This window comes from Epinephelus moara, chromosome 4, assembly GCF_006386435.1.
Source record: "Epinephelus moara isolate mb chromosome 4, YSFRI_EMoa_1.0, whole genome shotgun sequence".
Taxonomy (NCBI): Eukaryota; Metazoa; Chordata; class Actinopteri; order Perciformes; family Serranidae; genus Epinephelus; species Epinephelus moara.
Window position 1 is genome coordinate 17,819,130 of NC_065509.1, and position 23,533 is coordinate 17,842,662.

The following is a 23,533-nucleotide window of genomic DNA, read 5'->3' on the forward strand; positions in this document are numbered from 1 at the left end:
TGCACCTTTTGCAAGTTTTGGAGAAAGGCTTCAGCTACATAAAATGTAATATTATGTCTTGAGGTTGCAATTACAACTGCTTACTACAATGATAGATTCTTGGGTGTATCTTCATCAGGGACCTCTGTGGTCAATGATGGATTACTGTACCGGCCTACCAGGTACAGCCACAGGGACCCATAGGAATGAGGGGCCCTTAAACCTGAGGACTGTGCATGAACATTTCTTGTTTTGAAATAGAGATGTCCCCATTACACTTTGCACTCTTTGTTTCTTAGCCCTAATCCGCCTCTACAAAGTATAATGAGATATTTATCTATCCATCGGCACACCCGGTGGCTTAATGGATAAAACAGGCATCCCATGTACAATGGCAAGGTCCTTGCACAGCGGCTGGGACTCTATCCCAGCCTGCAGCCCCGTGATGCCACTACAAGTGGAGGCAGGGAGAACGGCACACCCGGATCACCATGAAGGGGACTGGGGTGGACACGTAACCAGCTTTAGGTTCCTCTGTGTCCACAGCAGAAAGGAAGTGAGGATATTGCCACACAGATGCCATGACAAAGACAAAGGCTTATTCCTGTACTGAGGAGGTTCAACATGGACTCCAGTCCAAGATACTCTGCAGCTTCTACAGGTGCACCGTTAAAAGTACCCTGACCGTTTGCATCTCTGTTTGTTGCACTGCCCCCAACTGTACAGCATAACAGAGGGTGGTGAAAACGGCTCAACACATCACCAGTGCAGAGCTGCCATCCATGGAGGACCTCTTTTTTTGCTACTGTAATAGTTGTGTATTTGATTATAAGTAGCTTGAAACTTTAAGTGTGTACTAATAATTCATAGAAGTTGCATGTCTGCTAAATCTCCCGTTTCCGTTGAGGAGAAAGAGAAAAATCAGACGAAGATATGTATCATCAAAGTACTGTAAATAACATTGTTATGAGGATTTCTGTATTATGGACCATGCACATACAATGAAGGGAAGTGCTATTTATAGTAAGAGTGTGTTGGAAAAGGGAGCACAATGCATTTGTAGAATATTCTAATTTCAGGTCAACGAATTTCTAAATACACAAAAAAATGAGAGCACAACAAACAGCTAGATGCTGAGACAGAAAATGTGTCAAGATCTGATAGAACAGATTTAACTGCCATTTAAATAAGATAATCACAACATTAATGCCATGGACTTGTGCTACATTTGATGCAAGATAAAAATTATCTTTACAAAGAGATAGTTCCTCATTGTCAGGTTTACCTGGGCAAGCAGTGCTCTCATTTGCAAGGGTTCATTGAAAATACAGTTAGCCTAAAGGTAGAGACTGCCAGTGATACAAGATTTCAATTCTTGCTCTAATGTGCTAACAAACAAGCTGGTGCTAATGTCTAAATGCCAGCTACTATTACCCACCAACTAGAAGAATGAATGCAATTTGCTACTTGCATTCCTATGGTTTTACACCTAATACTATCCACACAGTGTTCTTTTCTTCCAGTGCTCTTTGCTTGAACTTGTCAAGCTGCTACTTGATCTAGAACCTAAATCTTGTGGGTGGGGCAACAAAGACATTTCCTACAGTTATATTGCTCAAGAGCCAGATTGATAGGCATCCTGGCTCTAAATGCTGGCATTGCAGGCCTGGCTCTACCCACTGGACAAAGTGGTAATGGGCATGAGAACTGCTAAATGGCACTTTGCACCAGTTTAAAGGAGAAGGATGTGTCAATAAGGAGACAATAAGAGGGTTGCTTAACAGGATATCCTCCTGCAACGGCAGTTTCTCCCCAGTAAACCCTTGGCTACTCGCTCAGTTTGTAGTCAAATCTTTAGATTCCTTTTTATTCATTTTAAACTGCAACATGTGATGAGGCTTTTGCACATTTTCCCCCAGACAATCAGCTCAACTCACTGTGGATCAGCAGTGTGGGATAAAATTAGGAGTTTATTCATGTGTTGTTAGTTTAACCAAAGACATCTCACAGTGAATGATAGCAGCCCTGCTAGTCAATGTTTTATGACTTGGTGGAATTGAAGTTGCTCAACTAAAAACATAAATTCACAGAAACAGATAGTTTTCCTCTCCAAACCTCAGTGATTTATTTTTGCAGGTATAGAAATAGAGGATTCATATTCCAGAATGAAGACTGCCAACATATTCTGGCTATTAGACACAGCATGTTTATTATGTACAGCATAACTGGTGCCATATTCACCAATGTATTTGATAACCAGTGTCAGAGCCACATAAATTCTACACAACAAAACACAAACAGATGCAGAAAGTTATATGTATTCAAATGAATCTTGCACACACTGTCAAACATATATATATATATTTTATGGTAATTCAGAAACTCATAGGTTGGCGTTTTTATTGGATTGTTCAGGAGTCCAGATTCTGGGAATGTTGTGCAAGGCCTCGCAGACGTCATAAAAATTTGAGCCAAGTTTAATTTTTAGTTGCAAACAAATATTTCACAGTGAAGGATGGGCAAGAATTCTCTGCCTGATTAGCGATTTGGCACGCACTGTAACCAAACAGCTTGGGAGTCGATAAAGCCAATTTCAATCACAACACTTTGGCTGCACAGGTCACACAGCGGGATGCGTGTTCTACTAAGCTAAAAATGTTGCAGGGTTAGTCATACAAGAAAGGCTTGAATGGAAATGAGGATAAATCATGACAGATGATGAAGGTTTGACTACGTTTTATTATCTGAAAATCTAGTTTTTATAGTCCAAGCAGCCATTAAACCCCACTTCTGTTCATCGTAAAAAGGATCAGGCACAATGAAAGACACAGGAAGTATGCTTCGGTTACAGTTTGCTATCCAGTTTCTGAGCTGGGTTTGGTTTGCTTACTTTATGTAAGCCATGTGCGTTTACAGAACAATCATGTCACACTAAATGATGTCTGTGTGAAACACACCTTCCTGGTGATTATGATGAACACTGTTAAAATAACAATTACAAATAAAACAATGATGATCATTGTTCCAAAGTGGACTTCCTGTGCTTTTGTGTGAAACAAACAATTCACCGAAGGATTTCTCAGATACTCTGTCATTACAATGTTTCCATCACTTGTAAAGCACACAGCATCGCTCACATCAGGCAGTTTTATCTTAAGCTCGTGAAGTATTTTCAGCCATTTACTGTCACAACAGTTAAAATAATTTCCACTAATATACATAACATTGAGGCTTACAGATAAAGCAAGAATCAAAGACTGGTTTAAAGTGGTGAAACGATTATTCCTTATGTCGATTTTTCTCAGAGGAGAGCAGCTCAAGCTGCTGGGTATCCCATCTAGATGGTTGTTAGATACGTTCAGCTCCGTTAACACTGGCATGCAGGGTAAAGACAGCTCAGAGGTGGTCATGTTTATTTCACTGATGATCAAGGACTGAAGAGTCTCTTGCACACCTTCCAATGAGCCTTCTTGCATTCCCATATGTGCATTGCTTGCGAGGTTTAGAGAAACCAAAGAGGTTTTCTGAAATGTGTTTGGGTGAAGCATTTCGATGTTGTTGTCTTTAAGGTTGAGGTGTTTAAGAGTCCTTAACTGCCCAAAGACAACACAGGATGCGTTGAGATTCATGTGGTGCGGTGGCTGAGAGCTCGGAAAATGCTCCATGGGGGCACATGGTTGCACTGAATTGTCTTGGAGATTTAATGTTTCTATTTGCGTGAGCGCATTAAGAAATAGTGGGGAAATGGATGCAAGTCCGTTACTTTGCAGGTCGAGGTACTTTAAGGAGGGGAAGAAAAGCTGCCGACGGTGCCCTGATTGATCATTTCGTATATTCCAGGTGATGTTTTGCAAACAGTTATAACTGAAATTTAGAGTTTCTAAATTTAAGAGACGGCTCAAAGTCTCCAGTGGGAAAGACGTGAAGTGGTTATAGCTCAGGTCAATATAAGTCAGTGGCATCAGCCTCCAGTTTGAGTGCAGGTTATTTTTTCTAGGTGTTTTTTCACGCATAATCTCCCTGTAAAGAGCGTTGGCCTGTGATACCATTGTAGCCTCTGACTGTAAGGCACCAACCATATTATTCTGTAGATGAAGATACTTTAAACGATTAATTTTTGGAACAATTGGGAAATAAATGAGTTTGTTGTGACTCAGGTCGAGGATTTCAAGCCTGTACATCTGGTCATTCTCATGCGTGACAAAGAACTCCACTGAATTTTGACTGAGGTTTAGATATTTAACTTGAGGCAATTTGAAATCACAGATATGTGCGAGGTTATTTCTGGCCAAGTCGAGCATCTCTAAATGAACCAATGGTTCAAACGTTCCCTGCTCTATCACCGATATCTGGTTGTCATCAATAGTAATGGCCCTCAAACCTGTACTCTCTTTGAACAAGCTGTGTGAAAGTCTCGTTAAAGCATTACCAGTCATCTTAAGCTGATCAAGAGAAGATTTGTTTCGGAGGTACACTTCCATTGCATCATCTCTCAAGCCGTTCATTGATATGTCCAAACTCTTCAGTCTACTGATGGTTTGGAGGGCCTTGCCGTTCCTGCCAAAGTTGTTGTTCAGTGCATTTCTGGACAAATTCAACTTCTCAAGTCGAGCCAGGTTTTCAAAAGCCCCTTCGGAGATGAGATCCAGCTGGTTGGAGCTCAGGTCCAGCTGTTCCAAGTATGGCAAAGCAAGTGTGTGCAACTGTCTGATGAAGTTATTGGACAGGTCTAGTCTTCTAAGCCTTACATCCAAATCCAGAGGGACAGAACTGAGACTCTGGTTGTTCCAGGACTGCTTCTTGAAATGATAGGAACATTAATCATAATCAAAGACTGAACCACGGAGAGGAAACTAAAAGATGTTTGCAGATTAGAACAAAATTAGAATTATAAATCTCAGGGCCTACCTGCGGCTTATGATATGGCAGTCCAGTTATGTAAAAGTCATGGCTGAGTGACCAGAGTAGTAGGAGATTAGAGAACATGTGTCTGACCATCCTCCCTCTGCGGCTGCTTCTGCTGCTGTTGAACTGTAGCACGACTGCTGTCAGAGCTCATATACACACACACACACACCCTCTTATAGGCATGCTTTGAAAAAAAGGGAGAGAGAAAACAGCTGTGGACACCAGATAGGCACTGCAGATACTATATTTAGACATTAAAGGCTTGACCACAGATACATCACTTTCTATTAAGAAAACATCCCAGAACTTTTTCATTTGGATAAAACAGGCTTTTAGACAAAGATGGTCGTATTTCTGTGTTTAATGTAACAAATTACACAAATGTATACATTCAAAAAACTTATTATGAACTTTAATTGAGAATTTATCTCCACTAAGGCCTATAATTCCAACTACAGTTTAAATTTTGTTACAATATATTAAAGTATTTACAGCGCTGACTTTGTGTCAACCAGGAAAACACCTCCCGAGCGATATAAATTTATACCTTTGTTTGTTCCTGTCAAAGTCTGAGGAAAACGGAAACCATTCTAAAATAGATGAGAGGAACAAATAAACAGACGGCGCGGAGGTGGAGCTGGAGGGAGGCCCCCAGCAAGGTATAAAGAGACATGCGAAAATAGACCGATGAAAGGAGGTGGTAGCTCACGTAAACAATGCTGGGGGACAGGCCCAGGTGGACTACCTGAAAGATATCGGTTTAAAGACAGAGGATTTTAAAAGTCTTCCAAAAAAGAAAACAGACACATGAGATGGGCAGTTAATTTAAAGTTCATTATGTATGTTCCAGAGATTAATGACAGGTCCCGACAGTTTTCCTGCTGCTGTCACTTTGCCCTTTATCAGCATCCCCTCACACGGCTCAGTGTCAGTTTCCTACATCCTGCAGCAACAAGCTGCACAGTTACCATTGTCATACTGTCTTGTTTCAGTTCAGCTGTATGACACCAAAAAAGGTCCATTCTGCATCCATAGAGATGAGAGCTTGGGGCCTGCATGGTATCACCAATTCTAGCTCGTCGTCCTGACGCAGCTGCACCACACCTGTAACAGAGGATACATAAAAGAGGGCATCAGAGGAGATACAAGATGGGTGAGAAATTAAAGGAAAAACTGACATATGTCTCCGAGTGAGGCCAGCTTCAATGCTGCTTGGCATAGACTTTACAAATCTCTAGAGCTGTACTGGAGGGATGGATGCCAGTCTCAAAAGATATTCCCTCATTTGGGGTGCCATTTAAGAAACAGTGCATAGAATCCATGCTAAAAATGTACGTATGGAAAAAAGCCAAAAATGGCATGCACTCAAAAATATGCGACAGTTTCTACAATCAGGCTTTCACCCCACCATCTGCGTCGCCAATTTCCTGTCTACAAAATGTTTGTAAGCATGAGTCAGAGTTTCTCCCATCAAGTCTGTTTTTATAGATCACAGTTTTAACGTGGGAAGTGGCGTACGTCTCTTTTAGGCCTCATTTCGTTCGCACACAATGTTTAGAAATGAGACCCCTGGTGTTTACAGAGCATGGTGGGGAGGCTGCTTAAGTTAAAGGAATAGTGCAGCATTTTGGGAAATGAACACTAACCAATTTTTGCTCAGCGTTCGATGAGAAGATCGATGCCACTCTCATGCCTGTACGCTTAAAATGAAGCTAAAACTAGCAGCCGGTTAGCTTAGCTTAGCACAAAGAGTGGAAACACAGGGAAACAGCTAGCCTGGCTCTGTCCTGATGTAGCAAGATCCTTCTACCACCAAGTAAAGCTCACAAAATTAACACAGAATATCTCATTCATTTAGTCTGTACAAAGACGGAAGTGTAATTGGCCAGAAGCAGTGTGGAAACCTCAGGGTGATGATGAAACCCATGATGGGCGTCTGAAACATCTGAGTGCTTATGATTCCCTAATGTGTCATTCTATAATGCAGTAACAGCACTGAATGAACAAGTGAGGGCAGATTAAATTGGACTGGAGTCAAGACCTTCACTAGCCAACGCCAGTGGTGCACTCATGTCGTTCTTTCAACTTCGGTGTGTTCATGAGCTTTGAGTTGTAACATGGAAACAACATGAATGCTAAAAAGATGTGATGTATTTTGCCACTCAGAACATTTGATATAATATAATATAATTAACACATTGATAACAAAGAGAGCTAACCGAGATGTCTGCTATTTACCCCTTAAAGAATGACAGATCGTTAGTTAGTGGCATTTCTGTAACATCATATTGAGCTCACATAGCCTATCTACATACTAGTGGGATGCCAAATCAATGCATTAAAACTGAATATTTTATCTTTATTAATGTAAACCACACCCACAGGAATGCTGCTCTGCCTTGCAGCCAATTTTCCCAGTGGCCGCTCGCGGTATTGCAGCAAAAAAATCCCGTGAGGTTCACATCTGCTCTCTTGCTAATATGATTTTTTTTCCATATAGTATGCACCAGATGAGCAACTCCATTGGAATGAATAGGTGCCATCTTGGCGTCCGTTATCTAGGTATTATTATAAATGTATCATGTAAACTTATACATGATGTTAGGTAATGCATACAAGAGAAGCTTTGTGGGGCAGGCAGCGCTAGCTGTCAAACATGCATGTACGGTAACAGAGTGTCACGGAGAAACTGACACCATATTTTGCAAAGACCTTGAAGGATCAATAGCCGTAAATATTTCGAGTCTTTTTCAAAGAAACCGATACTGTCAAAAGAAATGGTCCGCCTATCACTAGATGACATTCCAGGAAGTTCAAGTCACCACTCCAGGCCAAGAAATAGCACGTAATAGCACATAATCCTCTGCACAACCACCATGTGTCGCATTTACACATGCACAAATAAAAAATAAAAATAAAAACTCAAGGTACATAAGAGCGAGGAGACAAATTTTATTTATGCTTTGGACAGAGCCGGACTAGCTAGTCTGTGTGCTAATCTAAGCTAAGCTAACTGTCTGCCTTGTATTTCCCAAAAGGACATGAGAGTGATAGCCTCTCATGTAACTCTAAGCAAGAAAGTGCATAAACATAATTTTCAAAATGTTGAACTATTTCCTGTAGCGGCCACAATGCAGGCTCACAGCACCAGCTCACTGACCTGCAGTGTAGCACGTATTGGCAGGAGTTTCATCGGGCATCTCCTGCAGGCAACGCAAGAGCTCTGTTGATGTTGTCCCCGTTCTAGTGGAACACCAACTTCGAATGACATGACCCATAGCTCGACTCGGGCTATTGAACAAAACCTGTGAATAAAGCAGAACATTAGCGGAACAGTTGGAACAAATCAGATGTAATATCAATTTAGTTATGCTTGAGTTACAGTGACACAATACTTGTCCAAACACCAAGTAATATCCATCCTCTTGGACAACAATTCTGTTTTCCTTTTGTGAAATTGTATTTCCTTGCTGCGCAGAAACAGTCCAAGGGATCACTGTTATATTTCCTGCGGGAGATGGCAAGATACACTTACTCAAAATAATGGCATACGGCGCGATGCTAAAGCCAAAGACTTGAATTTAGTTTTACCTCTTATGTCTGGCTGTTTGTTGGTGTTAGCTGTTAACTGCAGGAATGATGTTGGAGCTGGCAAGAGGAGGGAATAAACATAATACTTTAATTTTATTAACTTAGCATATACTGTTTATGCTCTCACTACCAGATTAGACTGTGACTAATGGACACATTTTCAGTTCTCAGTTCCAACCCACCTCTGTGGCTGCCCTGTTCCCGTTTTACTCTGCTAGAAGATATCTTCAGAGAACTCTGAGCTTTCTGCGAAGTACTTGGCTTTATGTCCTATGAGAAAACAAAGCATTAGGAGAAAATTTATTATTGCAGCGCTATCTGAACACTCACTAATGGCATAAATCTCAGTAGTACAATGTCCAAGATGACTCCATCCTGCATAATCAGTGACATACCTCCCTTGTTTTAGACATCTTGGCTGTTTTCCCATTGACTCCCTCAGAACGTGGCTGATTTAATTGTAGAATTATGTCCCCTTGGAGTTTGCGAAAATCATTTTCTAAAACACTGGCTTTGTGCACCAGGAAAAGACTAAGACAAAACATAAATGCTGTGAGTGATAATAAAGCATTGTAAAGCATTGTGAGACCAGCGAGACAGACTGCATGTCCTCAAGTTACTCAAACGGGTGAGGTCACACATCAGTTAACCCCGGAAACTTAAATGTTCAGCTCTTAAAATTAGTTCCTAAATGAGGAACTATCTCCTCTCTGCCTCTCAAGATGGAACTCATTTAGATTGTATGAAGATTACAGCCAAATTTGCAGCGCATTGTGAAACTTGCAGTCAAAGTAAAAAGCCACATTTTAATAAAGCCAAAGGCCTCACTCCGAGAACATCATTTGTTCTTGTCAATACTCGTGCCAGCGGAGTTCAATATGAAAGAGAAGTTTTAACCTTTTAAATCAATACCACCCGCCGCACACACACAAAAGACAGACGAATGCATTTAGACAGAAAATGAAACATTTTAATCCATCAATCAACTCCATTTACAAAAGTATATCCCTTTTTATATACAATATGTACAGAGACGTATAAACAACTATCATTTTTCCACATGGATTCATTCATACGGTAACTAAAACAATAGCACTGTAACAAAACATATCACTGATATTCTGCAGGGATGCTGTAGTGCAAATGTGTGCAAAATATATAGTGCTGTTGCTCCGTGAATACCTTATAACTCCAGTTTTTATGGATGTGTCTCAGCTTTGCATAGATACCTTTATAAGTGCTTTGAACATGTATATGATCTTTAATCATTCTTATAACCCTGGGGCATATGGAGCTTTAACCACTTATAATTGTTTATATAATTAAATTAATTAAAATGGCCCTGTATACAAACTGCGAATAAAACATTTTGAGTAGCTGGTGTTTTTGGAGATACAAGATTATCATTCAACAGCACTTAAAAATAGGTAAATATTAAGTACATGTCAGCGCAGTGTCCTTCCTTGTTATAAAGAGAGATGCCGTCCGTGTTGACACAAAATGGGGGCTATAAATAGGACCTTTTGTTTGACGAGGCTCATCGAGGCTCATCTCTTTGCACAGAATCAACGTGAGGGGGAAGTGTGACAGTCTATGTCGTCCCTTTTTAATACAGAGCTGTGAGAGTGAACACAAGTCACCTGGGGGCTTCCTCGACCTTTAATAACCCGAGGGATTTAAGATGCCTCTGAACGGCGGGGGCAAGACAGGGGCATTTCATGTAGAGTGCTGGTGGCTGTGCAGTTATCAGTTCTGTCCAGCAGATGGAGCCTCTCCAAGTCTGACACTTCCCAGGAAGGTGGTGTGATTGGTCATGCTGATGAGTGTGTCCTCATACACTATGCGTATGGAGATCCTCTGGCCGGCGCGGAGCAGGCTCACCCCAGCCGTGTAGCAGGTGTTGAACTTGCGCTGGCCCGTCTCGATGCTGCAGGTGCAGCGGAGGAACGGGTTGGAGTCCACCATCACCTCATAGCTGGCAATGTCGGTGAAGTTGAGGTAGTACACCTGGTGGAGACATAAAATGCACACGAGACTGAGAGGGTAGTCAAAACAAGTCCACATGATATTAAAGAGCTTATTTAAAGCTGGAACAGCTGGAATATCAGAGTAGCAAACAAGGGTTTGAGTTATAGACGCTAAGCCACAGGGAGAGGGGGGGGAAAAACTATGTCTCATAATAATATCACTCAAACATTTACGGGTCAGCAAAGCGAGCAGGTTTTTAAGCTTAGCTACAGAGGAACTGCCAGTTCTTTTGACTCTGAACTGTAAATTATAAGAGTTACGTCAAGGACCGTACTCACTTCTACCTGACTATATATGAAGTAGACACCGTCCAGCAGCACCTCCAGCTCTCCAGAGCGAGAGTGCATTTTAAACACGCGGTGATGGATGGACACCATCTTCCAGTTCCTAAGGATGCCTTCAGACAGATCTAAACATGTCACAACAAACAAACAAAGAGGCAAACAGTCAACATAAACAGCTTTCAGCAGTGTTTAACCACAACCAGAGCTTGGCGCTGGCAGAAAATATAAACCTGCTAATGATGCTTACACTCCTCTCAGGCTGACAAGGTTATGCAGGGAAACCTAAATCTGCTAGCATGCGAGGCCTCTGCTCCGGAGTCAACACGAGTCTGACTTATAACATAAGCCTATAACTGAATACTAATCCTGTAATAGCTATAGGATTACTTTAGGGTTACTATAATCTTACCTAATCTTAAAGTAAACATTGGTGGCAACATTTAGTCCCCTAAACCGTAAACTCTTACATTTATTCTGGTGTAAGTCTGCAGAACAGTTGCAGACCCAGGTCTCTGACATGTTTATTGATGTGTGTCAAAGACAGGGGTGCAGCTCCAGCAGAGAAGAGACAGAAGACTCACCTTCTCTCACTTGGATGGTTGTCTCCTGTCCTTGCAAGTGAACCACTGCAGGCTGAAAAGGAACAAAGATCTCTGGTGACTAATCTGAATACACAATAAAACAAGAGAGCAGCTGCTTCATCTGGGATTCTGTGTGTGTGTGTGTGTGTGTGTGTGTGTGTGTGTGTGTGTGTGGGGTGAAATTTAATTTTCAATAGCTGACATAGTCTACCTGGAATTCTTTTGTTTTCGTCTTGTCGGGAACCCCTGAAACAATAAGAGAGCGGGAGAGAGAGATGATAAATTTCTGGCCTTCAACACGGCTGGGGAACAAAGGAGAGATGATGATTAAAAGAAAACAAACAGTGAAATAGTTTAAAGAACGATCACCGCTCTCCCACACTATGTTTGACATCCTGCATCAGAAACTCTCACTGTGAAGGCAATGAGTTCATCGATTTTGACAACTTGAGCCCCCTTCTAGTGTGGGAACGGGTCCGCATGCGGGAAAATACTGTAATCTTAGAACGAATCTCGAAACTTGTGGGTGTTTTCCACTCCTCTGGCTCGAGTCCTTGGCTATCTCAGTGTGTTATCGTGTCATTTCTATTTTAGGTATTAATACCTGCTGGACCTTGAGTGCCCGGAGGTCCCTGCGGCCCGGGGGGTCCAGGGGGTCCTGCAGGCCCTACAGCGTTGCTTCCTGGAATACCGGGGATTCCAGGGATGCCCGGTGGCCCCTGTGGGCCCGGGGGACCAGGGGGACCAGGGGGGCCCGGCACAGACCTTTTTTTCCCTGCGAAGAGAGAAAGCAGAATGGTTCGCAAAGCTTAATCTTTGTTTTTTAATATATCCTGTAATCACAAATTTGCCTCCAGTGTACAGCCTGTGCAGCATCTTTACACACAGTAAAGTCTGATATTTAAAAAAAGACGAGGCAGGATTAATGTGCCTGACGGACAGAATTAAACACTGAAAGCCAACACAGTTACTGGATTTTGGATGACGTCTCACACATACTTCCAGAAAGTAGGCAGCAGGTAGCAGTCTAATCAATGACCGAGATAACCGGAATTTAGGCTAAATTATGTATTACCTTTTTTCTTCTCTTTCCTTCTTTCTCTCCCAGTCGGTTCTGTAAGAAACAAAAACAGCGTGATTAAGCTTGAAATGGTCTCCCGAACAATTATCATCTCGGATAACATCTCGAGTATCCCGCTCATTCCGTGTAGGTATCCTAAATGGGCTAAAATAACAGATTCAGATGTTCGGCACTGAACACTGGAGTGGAGGTATGTCAGTCTGTGGTATCTTCTAGTGTAGTAATTTGTAAGTGTGGTTTCACCTCCTCTGTATGAACAAGTGCCTTAAGCATTCACAGGCAGTGGAACTGGAGAAGATCATTAGAGAGATACTTTATCCTGCCAAAATCCTTTTCTTTGAATTAAGCCCAGATGGAGAATGCAGATGAAAGTGTGTGTACATGTGTGTGCGCGCGTCTTCGCTTTACAGCCATGTGTATGTGTGTGCGTGCACGGATGTTGGTGGGGCATCTATGTCAGCGCTTGAAAGACAAAATGCACTCAGTGTGTGTGTGTGTGTGTGTGTGTACAGCTGAAGAATCCTTTTCAAAAAGCCGTCTCGCTGCTCTTGTGTTTACCATGTCATTACAACTACAAAGGCCATTTAACCTTAAAACCTCACAGTTTGAGTCCCCCTCAAACATATGGCCAGTGTTTCTCCTCTGGCTAAATGACTGGATGCATCCGCATAGATTTCTCTTAACGAGCAGCCCTATCTGGAATCTGGTGCCCGTTAGGAGTGCCCAGAACGCACACATACGCACACACGTGCAAACACAGGACACACACACGCAGGCACACACAGAAACACACATCTAAGGCTGAGATTACAAAAGCCTTTGTCTGTGCGCTGAGAGCAGAGGAGAGACCTGGGAATGATTAGTGTTTAGAGGCTCGGGACTTTACTGATTTATGTAGAAAGTCTCAAAGGTGAGTTTTTTCTTCTAATTTAAACACAATCACTAAACTTCCCCCCAAGTATTCAGTGTCACGCCACAGACATTGGAATGCCTTGTGATCATGCTGCACTTGTTGCACTCAGACATGGAACTTCAAAGGCTCGGCTTTTTTTATTTGCATAGCTGGCATTCTAAACAAAAACTACAAAAGCTAATTCAGACATATTGGCCATGTGGTTTTCTGCGGAGCTATTGATTACGATAAATCAATTTGGAGTAATTAATGAAAGCCATCACAGCCTCAGATGATACCCTCTTTCAGAAAACGGCCACCTGGCTTCTTAAAAACGACTGCATGTACTACAAAGTAAAAAAAATTTTCGTCTTGTTCTCCGACGGCTCAGACCTGACCGATAACACAGTTGGATTCCAACAATGTGCTTGTTTGACAGATAAAAAGATATTTCAGGGACTTGATATTATTTTGAGACGGGGGAAATCAACGCGGGCTTCGCCTGTCTGTTTCAAATTGGTGAAACCCTCCCAAACTCCTTGTTGTCCTTGTTTGCAATCCAAGTAATAATCAATCCCATTCCATTTAATCTCGTGCTCTATAAACTCGGCAACATTATGCGGTGGAGCTGCTTTGTTAAGTAAGCACAAAGCAGTAAAAAATCAATTCCACAAAAAGTGACAAACCATTAACAAACGGTTTTGAAAATTTAAGAGCTTTAAACCCACCAAAAGCCTGTTATTTACACTGTACTGAATCCCCTCCAAACAAACAAGAGCTAGAGAAACCGTTGCTCAACAGAAGACAAGGCCTTTGCCAAGTGCACATCCAGAAAGTAGAGTGACGCAGGTGCACCAGAGAGCAACGGTTCGTGCTTGTTTTTTGTCAATAAGGGTACTGAATCTGGAGTTTGAGCCTGACTCATACAAAAGGGTTAAGTGGGGGACACTAAAACTTAAGTATAACTTCTGAATAGAGGTGTAAGGACAAGCTTTGGTATATGATAAATCCAAACATACCTGTTTCTGGCTGCTTGCCGGGACTTCTTTTCGCTCGCTGAGTTATGCCCCTGTTATCCTCTGTGGCGTGGAATTCGCTATTTCTGTGCAGTAACTTCTCCTGGTGAAAAACAAAAAAGAAAATATTAAAATTCACATGGCAGAACAATTCAAGAGGGCCACTTGCTTTAGACTCCTCGGAATATGAACACCAGCCAAGACCACCTCGTATTAATTCCGTGAAGCGAACAAAAGGCAGGAGTGATACAAGTTTTTTGAGAGCGAAACCCACGTTACAAGTGGCCTTTTCTATTCTTGGGGTATAATGTTTGCACAGAGACAACTTGGGGCATTTGAAAAGATGTGAGACACTGTCAGCCAGCGCATTCATTTGTGGCCAAGTCATTGTCTGTCCCATTGGGGCTGTAAACCATCCTGTAACCCAAGTCACTTTTGTCTGTGTTTCTGCCGTTTGAGACAGTCACCTGGACACGACTGCTCTAAAATTCACCTTTTTATACAAAAGGAGGACATGAATTGCGGTTAATCTGAGAGCAATACCCATTCATATGGCACCTGGTCTCGGCCCTATTCAGAGGTAGCATGAATAAGCTAAAAAAAAAAAAATCAAAGAAAAGGATCTGATGTAGCTGGTCTGAGCTCATCCCCAAAAAACAGGAAAAGCTATGCTACAGTGGTGGGGTGTTCCCATGGGCGAGTGAGTGGCGGGGCAAACCGCATGCCTGTGTTCTTATGTGACTGGTTCTGGTCGACCTACATTCACATGAACTCTGTAGGACGTGCTGACCTGACTGTGGCACGCTCGAGACGTGACCGGCTCTGACAACAAAAAATGTTCCGTGCTGAGGATTCAAGAGTTTCAGATCGTTTCAAAGTCGCTTTCTGTTAGAACAGCCAGTTTGTGATCACATCTTTGGAGGGTTCCCAGAATTGCATAGACAAAGAAACTCGGCACTACGAGCACAACAAGACCACCCAAAGCCTCCTTTTTGTCGAGCCGAGCAATATATACGAGATCGCTTTCGGTCACACTTTGGAGTGTCAGCATAAATAATGGAAGGAGTGAGAGGCATGAAGGCATTGGATGGCTGAGGACAGGCGACCAGACAACTTATATTTGTGCCGGACATCTGCTTGGAGTTTGGATAACTGACATCTCCGACGCGGTGACACGTGCAGCCCCTTAGCATGGATCAAAAGATAATAAATAATGATGTATCATTTATTCTCACTGCTGGGAATGAAGCAGACAAGCTTACTGACAGACACTTTGACCTCTCTCCTTTTTTTTCCACGTGGGCCGAACCCAGTTGGGTACAAGATGACATACTCCATGTTTCCAGCTGTGATGCTCAAGTAAACATAGTTGTTAAAGCCCGACGGCGAGAAATCTCCTTCTCTGGAAAGCAGCGTGAACTCCCAGTGCCTCTTTGTGTGGTTTTCGAGCAGAGCCACTGAAAGACCATAAGAAGACAGACAAGAAAAGTTATGTTTCGAGTTTCTTCTATACCTCGTCTCAGATGTGGGAACCCCCCCTCCTGTGGTGAGGGATGAGCTGTATCATGTCAAACACCCCCCGCTGGCTGTGTTGGGCAAGCTCAGAGCAGTTAAAGTCTACATCCCTGACCAGCTGCCAGCCATGTCTGACCTTATAAGCACGGGAATTCCAGCCTGATGGAGGAGTATGTGTTGGAATGGTTCGTCGACACACAGAGCTCCAGATGTTCCCGTGAGCAGCGACGTTTGCTGTTCATTTGGCGCGCAGGTGTCTCCACATCTCCTCTCCAGCTGTTGGCATATAGGGGGCTTTTACCTCTCAAAGGATTCTGGGTGTATGTTCAGGCATATGGCGTTACACTTTCGTCTGTTCTGACAGCCAAACATGATTCAACAGCCAATTCCTGGCCCGAGATTAAGCCCCAGCAGAACGACAAAAAACAAACAAGCAATCTGCTAGGCTACTACCAAAACCGGTGCGTCTGGTGCTGCAGATGAAGGCAACAAAGTGATTTTAAAATTGAAAATAAAAAAAGCCAATCCTTTACAGGACTGTGAGAAATGGTTTTGCGCCGTTGTTTGCTTCATTTCACTTCATTACAACATTTACAGCCTTCATACCCTTCAAAGGCACGCAGAGTTACAGTAAATCAGGATGACAACGTGTTGGTATGTATGCCAAGTGCCAACTATTGAGTAAACCATTCTTTTTCAGCGCGAGGGAAAAAATGCTATTAATTAGAGGGCTTTCAAAGCTTCAAAGCGTGGGGGGTGCTGTTGCGCGCAGAGGACGCGATTCCCCGTTGCTCCGTGAGGATATGACTAAAATTCAGTCACCCCAGGGATGTGTAATTTAGTGATCACAAGACTTCTTTTGGCCCTATTAACACTTGCAATTACAACAGCTTGTATCTCGTTTCTGCACTCAGACCACAGAAATTCTCTGACATTTGTAACTTTTAAAGCGGTTTATTAAAATAAAAGGGCCACAGCTCATGTGTTTTTCTGAGCAAAACTGATTTCCAGACGTTGTGGTTGCAGTAACGCCTCTAAATCTTTAACCAGCAGTGAAAATTAGTCACTGAATTGTGGTTGAGAATAAGAAGTTAGAAAGTTGAAGAGGTGAAACTCGGGGCTGGTGGCTGTGGGCGCCAGATGCACACTGGGTGCTTATGTATGTTGTATATCTGGAGGCACGTTCTTTTCTTTACATACCTATCATGAGAAGCATGACAATAAAAGCACTTTATTACTATTATTATCATCACTGCTGCACAGGCATTACTAACTTTAATAGCACGCTGATAATTGCGACTGTGACAGCGTGTTTTATCTTAAAATAATATCCAAAATTAAGTGTCCTTACCTCAGCCAGAATCACACACTGCTCTCTGAAAGGGCCATGTGTTTTAAAGCACAACTCGGGTAATTTAATAACAGTGTCCATAGATTGTCATCTAAAAAAGCTGTGGAGCTCAACCTAAGGGAAATGTTGCCTGTCAGCAGCCAATCACGTCTCAGATTGTTGCAACACTGCTGGCAACGCGGCTTCTCGCTGAATGCTGCGAATGCTGCGAATGCTTTGAGAATTTATTATTTTGGTAGATGTTTGTGACTCTGGACTTAATCTTTACTGGGCGTCTGCGCCATCTGTCTGTCAAGGCAATTCAGTCTTATATATGGAAAAGTTTGCAGCCTCACATCTCTGATGTTTCCACCTCCTCCGCCTCGTGCTTTTATGACACTTGTGTCCATACTGATTGATTCCTGATATGGAGGCTCGCTCCATGTGTACATATGATACCGCTGTTTTAACTAATCATGCACTGGTCACAATTAAAGTAGATATGGGTGACAGCCCACCCTGGCGCCCCAGAGCTTGTATGCTGCTGAGGACTTTGTGTCCCATCAAACTGACTTTTTTAATAGCCGTTAACTAGACTCCAGATGTTTCAGCATCTGTTCTCTGGGAGACTTTGAAGGCATACATCAGAGGAGAAAATTATTTCATATAATGGTTATAAGAAAAATGTTAGGCTGAAGAATAAAAACGCTATCTGAGCGGACACAATTAAATATTCCATGGGTCGAGTTTTACGACGTATCACTCACCGGGGTCAGGTGAACGAGGGTCGAGCCGACTGTGAGTGACACTTGCTCTTGTTCGGTAACGCTCTGCATCACACTCCTCAGAGCTGCGCACACCTGGGAGGGGCTTTTTACTGTTGGGAACTGCAGCAGATCTGCTGGACAGCTGGGATTTACTGCCTTGCTCAAGGGCATACCAACTGGGACTGTTGAGGAGAAGACTGTTTGTTCGCTCCCCGGGCCCGGATCATAAATGACCACATCATCTGCTCTCATTAAGAAGCAACAAGTTGTGTCTGAAAAAGTGTGAGACGTTAAGTGGTACGTTATTGTCGAGTGTGTGTGAGAGCAATTCTCCAACAAAGACCTGACCAAAATGTTTCTATTATTACATTTCCTGCCATTACTGTATATTTAACAGTGAGTATTTTCCATTTCTGTACCTACATCTAAGGAAACTGATCAAATAAAATTCCATAGACACCATGGCAGATATAGATAGGCTCACATTGTGCTGGTTTGATAGCATGTGTTCTGCCTGTTTTACTTTGCTCCGCATCACCCTGCAACCTGAGTTACGTGCAGTCCCTCCTCTGCTCACAGACAGATTCTGATCAGACACTTGTAGTATTACGGCTCATGTTGCCTAGATTCTTATCTGGGAGTTACAGCCACACACACTTCCTTCAGATCAGTTGTGGATCTAAAATTTTTAGTACAAAATGCCTTCAGAAGTCCACTTTCTACAAGTGACGGGCGGTTGCTCTATGGAAGGAGACAAAAACATGATGAAAATTCATTCAAATGTGACCAAACTTTTCTTTTCTTTTTGTTTGCTTTTCACCTTTGCTTCTTTCCACGAGCACTCTGAGAAGACATATACATCTTAAAACTCACGTCAGTGTCATTTTTCATTTTAGTCCACTTAAAAGAATTTAATCCTCCCTAAAGCCACGATCACAACTGAGAAAAAACGTCTCTTTCCATTCTGTTTGACTCAAAAGAATTTCGCCAAATGATTGATGTTCGACACTGACCGGCCCAGTTGAGAACTATCTGACACACTTAATGTGGTGCGCGAAGCTGTTATTACACCAAGCCACTTGCCTTTTTTTCATTTCAAACTACAACTCGACCACAACGCCGACTAAGTCCATGTGAACTTAGGTTACTCACTGATACTATGCGATGATGACAAAGCCTGGCACTTAATGTCTGCCCCAACAGATATGTGATGTGCATGTTTGTTCCTATAACTGGTTGTTTTCACTTCGTGTCTTCTGAAGACTTTCCAAATCTGTTACACTTGTCTGTATACCTGCACATCACATCGAATTGCACTGATGCTGCTGAGGTGCCTTTGATGAGGACTTGTGTGAAAAATCCAATAAACAATTTTTAGCTCTTCAGAGGAGATTCTTCAAAGGAAAATGCCTGGAAAGCTAACAAGTGCGGCCGCCGCGTCCAAATGCCACATGCTCCTGTTTCTCCAACTATGTAAACTGTGGGATGTGTAATCAGAGTTGTTTAATGCAGACATCTGGCAAGGACAGCATCACAGCGCTGTTAAATATTTACAGCTGGGCCACAGTCTTTCACCTCATGAAGCGTCACCATCTGGGTTGAATACCAGGCCCATCTCACTGGGCTTTAACCGGGAAAACCAAACTAAAATAAGCTTAGCAGAGGACACGCTGATGACTAAATGAATAGGCCCAGCTTCCCACTTGTGAGAGGAAAATGTTACAGGGCAAACACCAATACCAGCAAATTGATCTCTGTGATCTTTTTTCCTGCAGAGAAATGACTGCCTCCATCCTCTGGGTGAGGATCGAGTTGACAGTTTGTGCAAAAGTCCAGCCGGTGCCACACACGGCGGATTATTTTCCCCTGCAAAAAAGGTTACACGCCCGGTGACATGTGAGCTAATTGAGCAAGCAATGCAAAGCTAAGACCTATGCCTGGTCCCTTTGTACTGATGAAATTAGTGAGTGTGTGGTGGTGATGGAGTGAAGTGGGGGGGTGGGTCGGCTGTTGCCAAAGCCACAGACAACACAATGAACATTCAATCAGACCGCTGCCAGAAAAGAAAACACATGTGAGACGAGGCTGGCTCGGCTCCAAGTACCAACTGCCCCATCTAAGTCCTGATGAATTTACATCAGCCCTTGGGCTTTGCACCTGCTGGTGATCCAGTTAATTTTCCGTCCACCTGCTCCAGCACATTGACTGACCCGTCTCTGTGAATCCAGCTGGGCAGGATGCCTAAGTTTTGAGCATCAACCTCTGTCTGTTTAGGGAGAGCTCTGGAAACAAGACAAATTGGGTTACATGTGGTTTGATTAAGGACAAATAAAACAATATCTGCAGCAAATGAGTTCACTGTGGGCTTTATATTTCTAAAGCAGTGTCTTATTAGATGTGGACAAAGTGCACCAACCCTCCTTGACTTCCTTGATGTGCCTCCCTCTGGATGTGTTTACCTGAACAGGAGACTTTGGCCAGGTGACAGATTTAGAAGCTTATACCTTTGTGCATCTCTGTCCAAGAGGCTGAATCACGCACACACGGGAGCGCTGATTCAAAACATATTTGTCTGGAAACTGAGCTGACAAAACTTCGTGACAAGGCTACTGTAAAATAAGTTGCCCAGAAACATGCCATGACAGGGCGCAGACACAAAACCTGACACCGTGATACGGGAACAGGAGGACTGAGCGGAGGTGAATGAACACGAACAGCCTCCGTGTGAGGAATGAGAACAATGTCGCCTTGAATGGCTCCTCGTTTACTTTTAAATTAACTTTCTTTTATTTAAATGTGTTTTTTACCTCATGAGGCTCTGTGGTGCGGCTGCTCCCGGAGTCCAGTCGCGGGTGTCCGGGTGAGAGCACCGCCGCCGGGTCAGCCAGGTCACTCCCCGCAAGTGTCAACATTGAGTCCCGCTTCTGGTGGATAATTTCCCTTTTGACCTCGGACCGCAGGTCCAAATAGCAGACGAGGGTGACAGCGTGTAGAGACAGCGACAGCAGGAATAATCCCAGGAAGACAACACTGCTGCTGCGACTCCTGCACTTCTTGTTGTTGCACGTGCACGGAGCCGCTCTGGGCATCACTTTGTCCGGGAAATCCTCCGCGGATGAACCATCGCATGCCATTATCGGACGGAGCGCGAGTCAGATGCTCTTTATCTCGGCATAATCGGCTCGTGTGTCTCGCGCGGGCCGCGGCTATTCATTAACGTGGAGACTCATAGGTGCAGCTGCAGGCAGCAGGTCGGTGCAAACTTCTTCGAGTATCTGTAGTAACAATGGAGACCCGCCCACCTCGCTTGTGATTGGCCCGTGACAATTACGAACCCAGACAATCCGGGCCAGAGGTTGGGGGGGCTGGATGCACCAGGTGCAGTAGTTGAGCGACACCTAATGGACAAAGCGAGCAGCTGCAGCGCATGACAGATGACAATGAGGTGATGGTGTGAGAATATCCCCCTCTTTATTTATGTTGTGTGAGGCAGGGAAACACATTTCCTGCCCCTCTTCAGTGATTAATATACTGTTGATGAGAGCATGCATGGGAGTTGGTGGTCACTGATGTAATGTATATTGTTTACGCATGTGTTTTATGTGTTTTAGGCTTTGGACATGCGATTTTTCATGGGTGTATTTTGTTGAGCACTTTCTTTTGTTGTGTGGGTGGCACATGGAGCGGTGGTCCTGTGTGAAAAACTGATTCAGAGCCCTGGTAAATACTGCCCTGACAAAGAACAAGCGGTTGATGATTTCATCATATCATCAAAGAGTGGAAAAGCATTGCAAATTATGTTCTTAAACAGACTACATATTATACAATTATATTTAATTGCATCTGGACCCTGTCAGGCTGAGCAGTACGATAGCAGGCCTGGAAGGGAGTCAATGTCACAGTGAGGTCAGCACCGCTCTGTGTACAACACCATCAAATACTCTAAACACGTGTCACTCAGCTGGACTTGGGGAATAGTTTGACATTTGTGTTACCAAAAAGCCAGCTGAGGACAATGCTTTAAGAAGATTGAATGTGGCACTGCGGTTTCGACATTTCCAACATCCAAAGCCGACCTTAATTTTGTTCCTTTTCAGATGTAGACACTTTGATCTCTGAAGCAGGGAGCCAGAGGTAGCCTGTGGATCAGCCCGTCCTTGAGCCTCGGGATGATGAAACCAGTGCACCGAGCTGGGCTGAAACTTGGGGCTCTTGATGGATCACCAGCTTAGATTAGTTTTCAGGCAAGTGCCACAAAACATCTGTCTTTATTTCGTTGGGACAAAACCTGACATTTGAGTGCACTTGACCTACACAGAGGTATACTCTTTCATGATATGCGCTCACCCTGCCAGACACTGACTAATCGCTGGTTTTCACTTGGTACTGAGGAAGGAAATAATGGAGAAGAATGACTTTTTTGAAGATCAGAATATGGGTATTTCATCACTGTGAAATGTTTGCAGCATGAACTTGATTACTATAAGAAGGTGAGAATCTATTACTGTGTTTCTCGGGGTTGACTCTGCTCTTACTGCCACACTGCATCACAGCCTATTTCTCCTCAGTGCAATATGTTTCATTCCTCCAACTCATCCGCAGAAAAAAAGTGATTCTCGTGAGCTGCCACTGAAGGGCAGCATTGCCAAGCCATAAATCAATAACACTGCATACCAATGTCCTGATGAACTTGAACTTAAAACAGCTTCATATTGGGGTGCATAATGAAATTGAAAGAACTTCTTGTATTTGTATTCCGCATATATATGTTTATATATCTTCTCTGTGGACTGCTGATCACATATTAAGCATCCTCAGTCTCTCTCTGCCAGAAAGTCATTTCTCCATTGTTAGAATATAAGATAGTGAAATCGTGGAGAGAAAGACATTCAAAGTAACCCTCATAGGGCCTGTGACTGAGGGCTCAGCCTAAGCACGTTTGCCACGCTTTTCATCCAAGCAGCAGGCACAATGACTTTGAGAAGCAGATAATTCAGGACTGGAATAGTTAGGCACATGCATTTCCTATGATTTCGACCCATTTTTAAAAAAAACAATATTTAAGTTCAGTATATACATGAGCTTTCGGCTATTTACTCTATCATATTTTATTCAAAATAACATGTCATTTCTGTGGAAAGAGAATGTCAGACAGCCCTGAGCTAAAGGTCAAATTCAACACAATGCCACTGTCTGAGTCACCTCCGTATCTGCCGCCTCGCTTCAGACAACGCAACTTTAAACCCTGTGACAATTAAAAGCAGTTTTGTTGTCGTGATTTTTTTTCTGGCATCGAAAAGAGCAGGAATAATTCTTATAACATCCCCCGGGCTTCAATGCAGCGTTCATAAATGGTGTGCCACTCTATCCTCTCTGAGCTTATAACAAGATTTAGAGGCTTTCCCTGCCAGATGATGGAGTTTTGCAGGAGGAATAGGCACTCTTCTTTTTTACCACGCACAGTTGAGTGGTGGGCAACAACAAGCTGTTGGAATATGACGGCTGCTTGGTCTCAACTAAAGAGGTGCTGTCTGTAAAGTCCTCCGTTCACCTATACCCAT

General features: G+C 43.1%; 2 protein-coding genes across 6 annotated transcripts; both read right to left on the bottom strand.

Annotated features, from left to right (window-relative positions):
• Positions 1-2,087: 2,087 nt before the first annotated feature.
• Positions 2,088-9,059, bottom strand: LOC126388687 (tumor necrosis factor ligand superfamily member 13B-like). Of its 5 annotated transcripts, none has more exons than XM_050041925.1 (7): positions 8,874-9,059; positions 8,661-8,748; positions 8,479-8,535; positions 8,295-8,395; positions 8,048-8,192; positions 4,888-5,991; positions 4,639-4,775 (listed from the first exon to the last, which is right to left on the bottom strand). In XM_050041925.1, exons 1-6 carry the CDS (start codon positions 9,057-9,059, stop codon positions 5,876-5,878), a joined length of 693 nt encoding a protein of 230 aa, XP_049897882.1. In that variant the 3' UTR covers positions 4,639-4,775; positions 4,888-5,875. The 5 variants fall into 5 exon arrangements, with proteins under 5 accessions (XP_049897879.1, XP_049897878.1, XP_049897882.1 ...); XM_050041924.1 differs by having other exon boundaries at positions 8,283-8,395; XM_050041923.1 differs by having other exon boundaries at positions 8,048-8,395.
• A 379-nt stretch (positions 9,060-9,438) lies between these two features.
• On the bottom strand, positions 9,439-21,248 carry LOC126388823 (ectodysplasin-A-like). The gene is made up of 8 exons (XM_050042121.1): positions 20,780-21,248; positions 14,364-14,463; positions 12,447-12,485; positions 11,976-12,146; positions 11,583-11,617; positions 11,372-11,423; positions 10,785-10,915; positions 9,439-10,485 (listed from the first exon to the last, which is right to left on the bottom strand). The coding sequence occupies exons 1-8, from the start codon at positions 21,104-21,106 to the stop codon at positions 10,225-10,227; spliced, it is 1,116 nt and encodes a 371-aa protein (XP_049898078.1). The 5' UTR covers positions 21,107-21,248; the 3' UTR covers positions 9,439-10,224.
• Positions 21,249-23,533: the final 2,285 nt, after the last annotated feature.

Coding starts and splice junctions, on each gene's coding strand:
- LOC126388687 (XM_050041921.1), bottom strand. CDS start 4,977: ATGGTCAGACACATGTTCTCTAATCTCCTACTACTCTGGTCACTCAGC. Junction 4,779..4,887: donor TGCCATATCATAAGCCGCAG/GTAGGCCCTGAG, acceptor TATCATTTCAAG/AAGCAGTCCTGGAACAACCA.
- LOC126388823 (XM_050042121.1), bottom strand. CDS start 21,106: ATGGCATGCGATGGTTCATCCGCGGAGGATTTCCCGGACAAAGTGATG. Junction 12,147..12,446: donor AAGGAAAGAGAAGAAAAAAG/GTAATACATAAT, acceptor CTCTCTTCGCAG/GGAAAAAAAGGTCTGTGCCG. Junction 10,916..11,371: donor AACCATCCAAGTGAGAGAAG/GTGAGTCTTCTG, acceptor TGACATGTTTAG/ATCTGTCTGAAGGCATCCTT.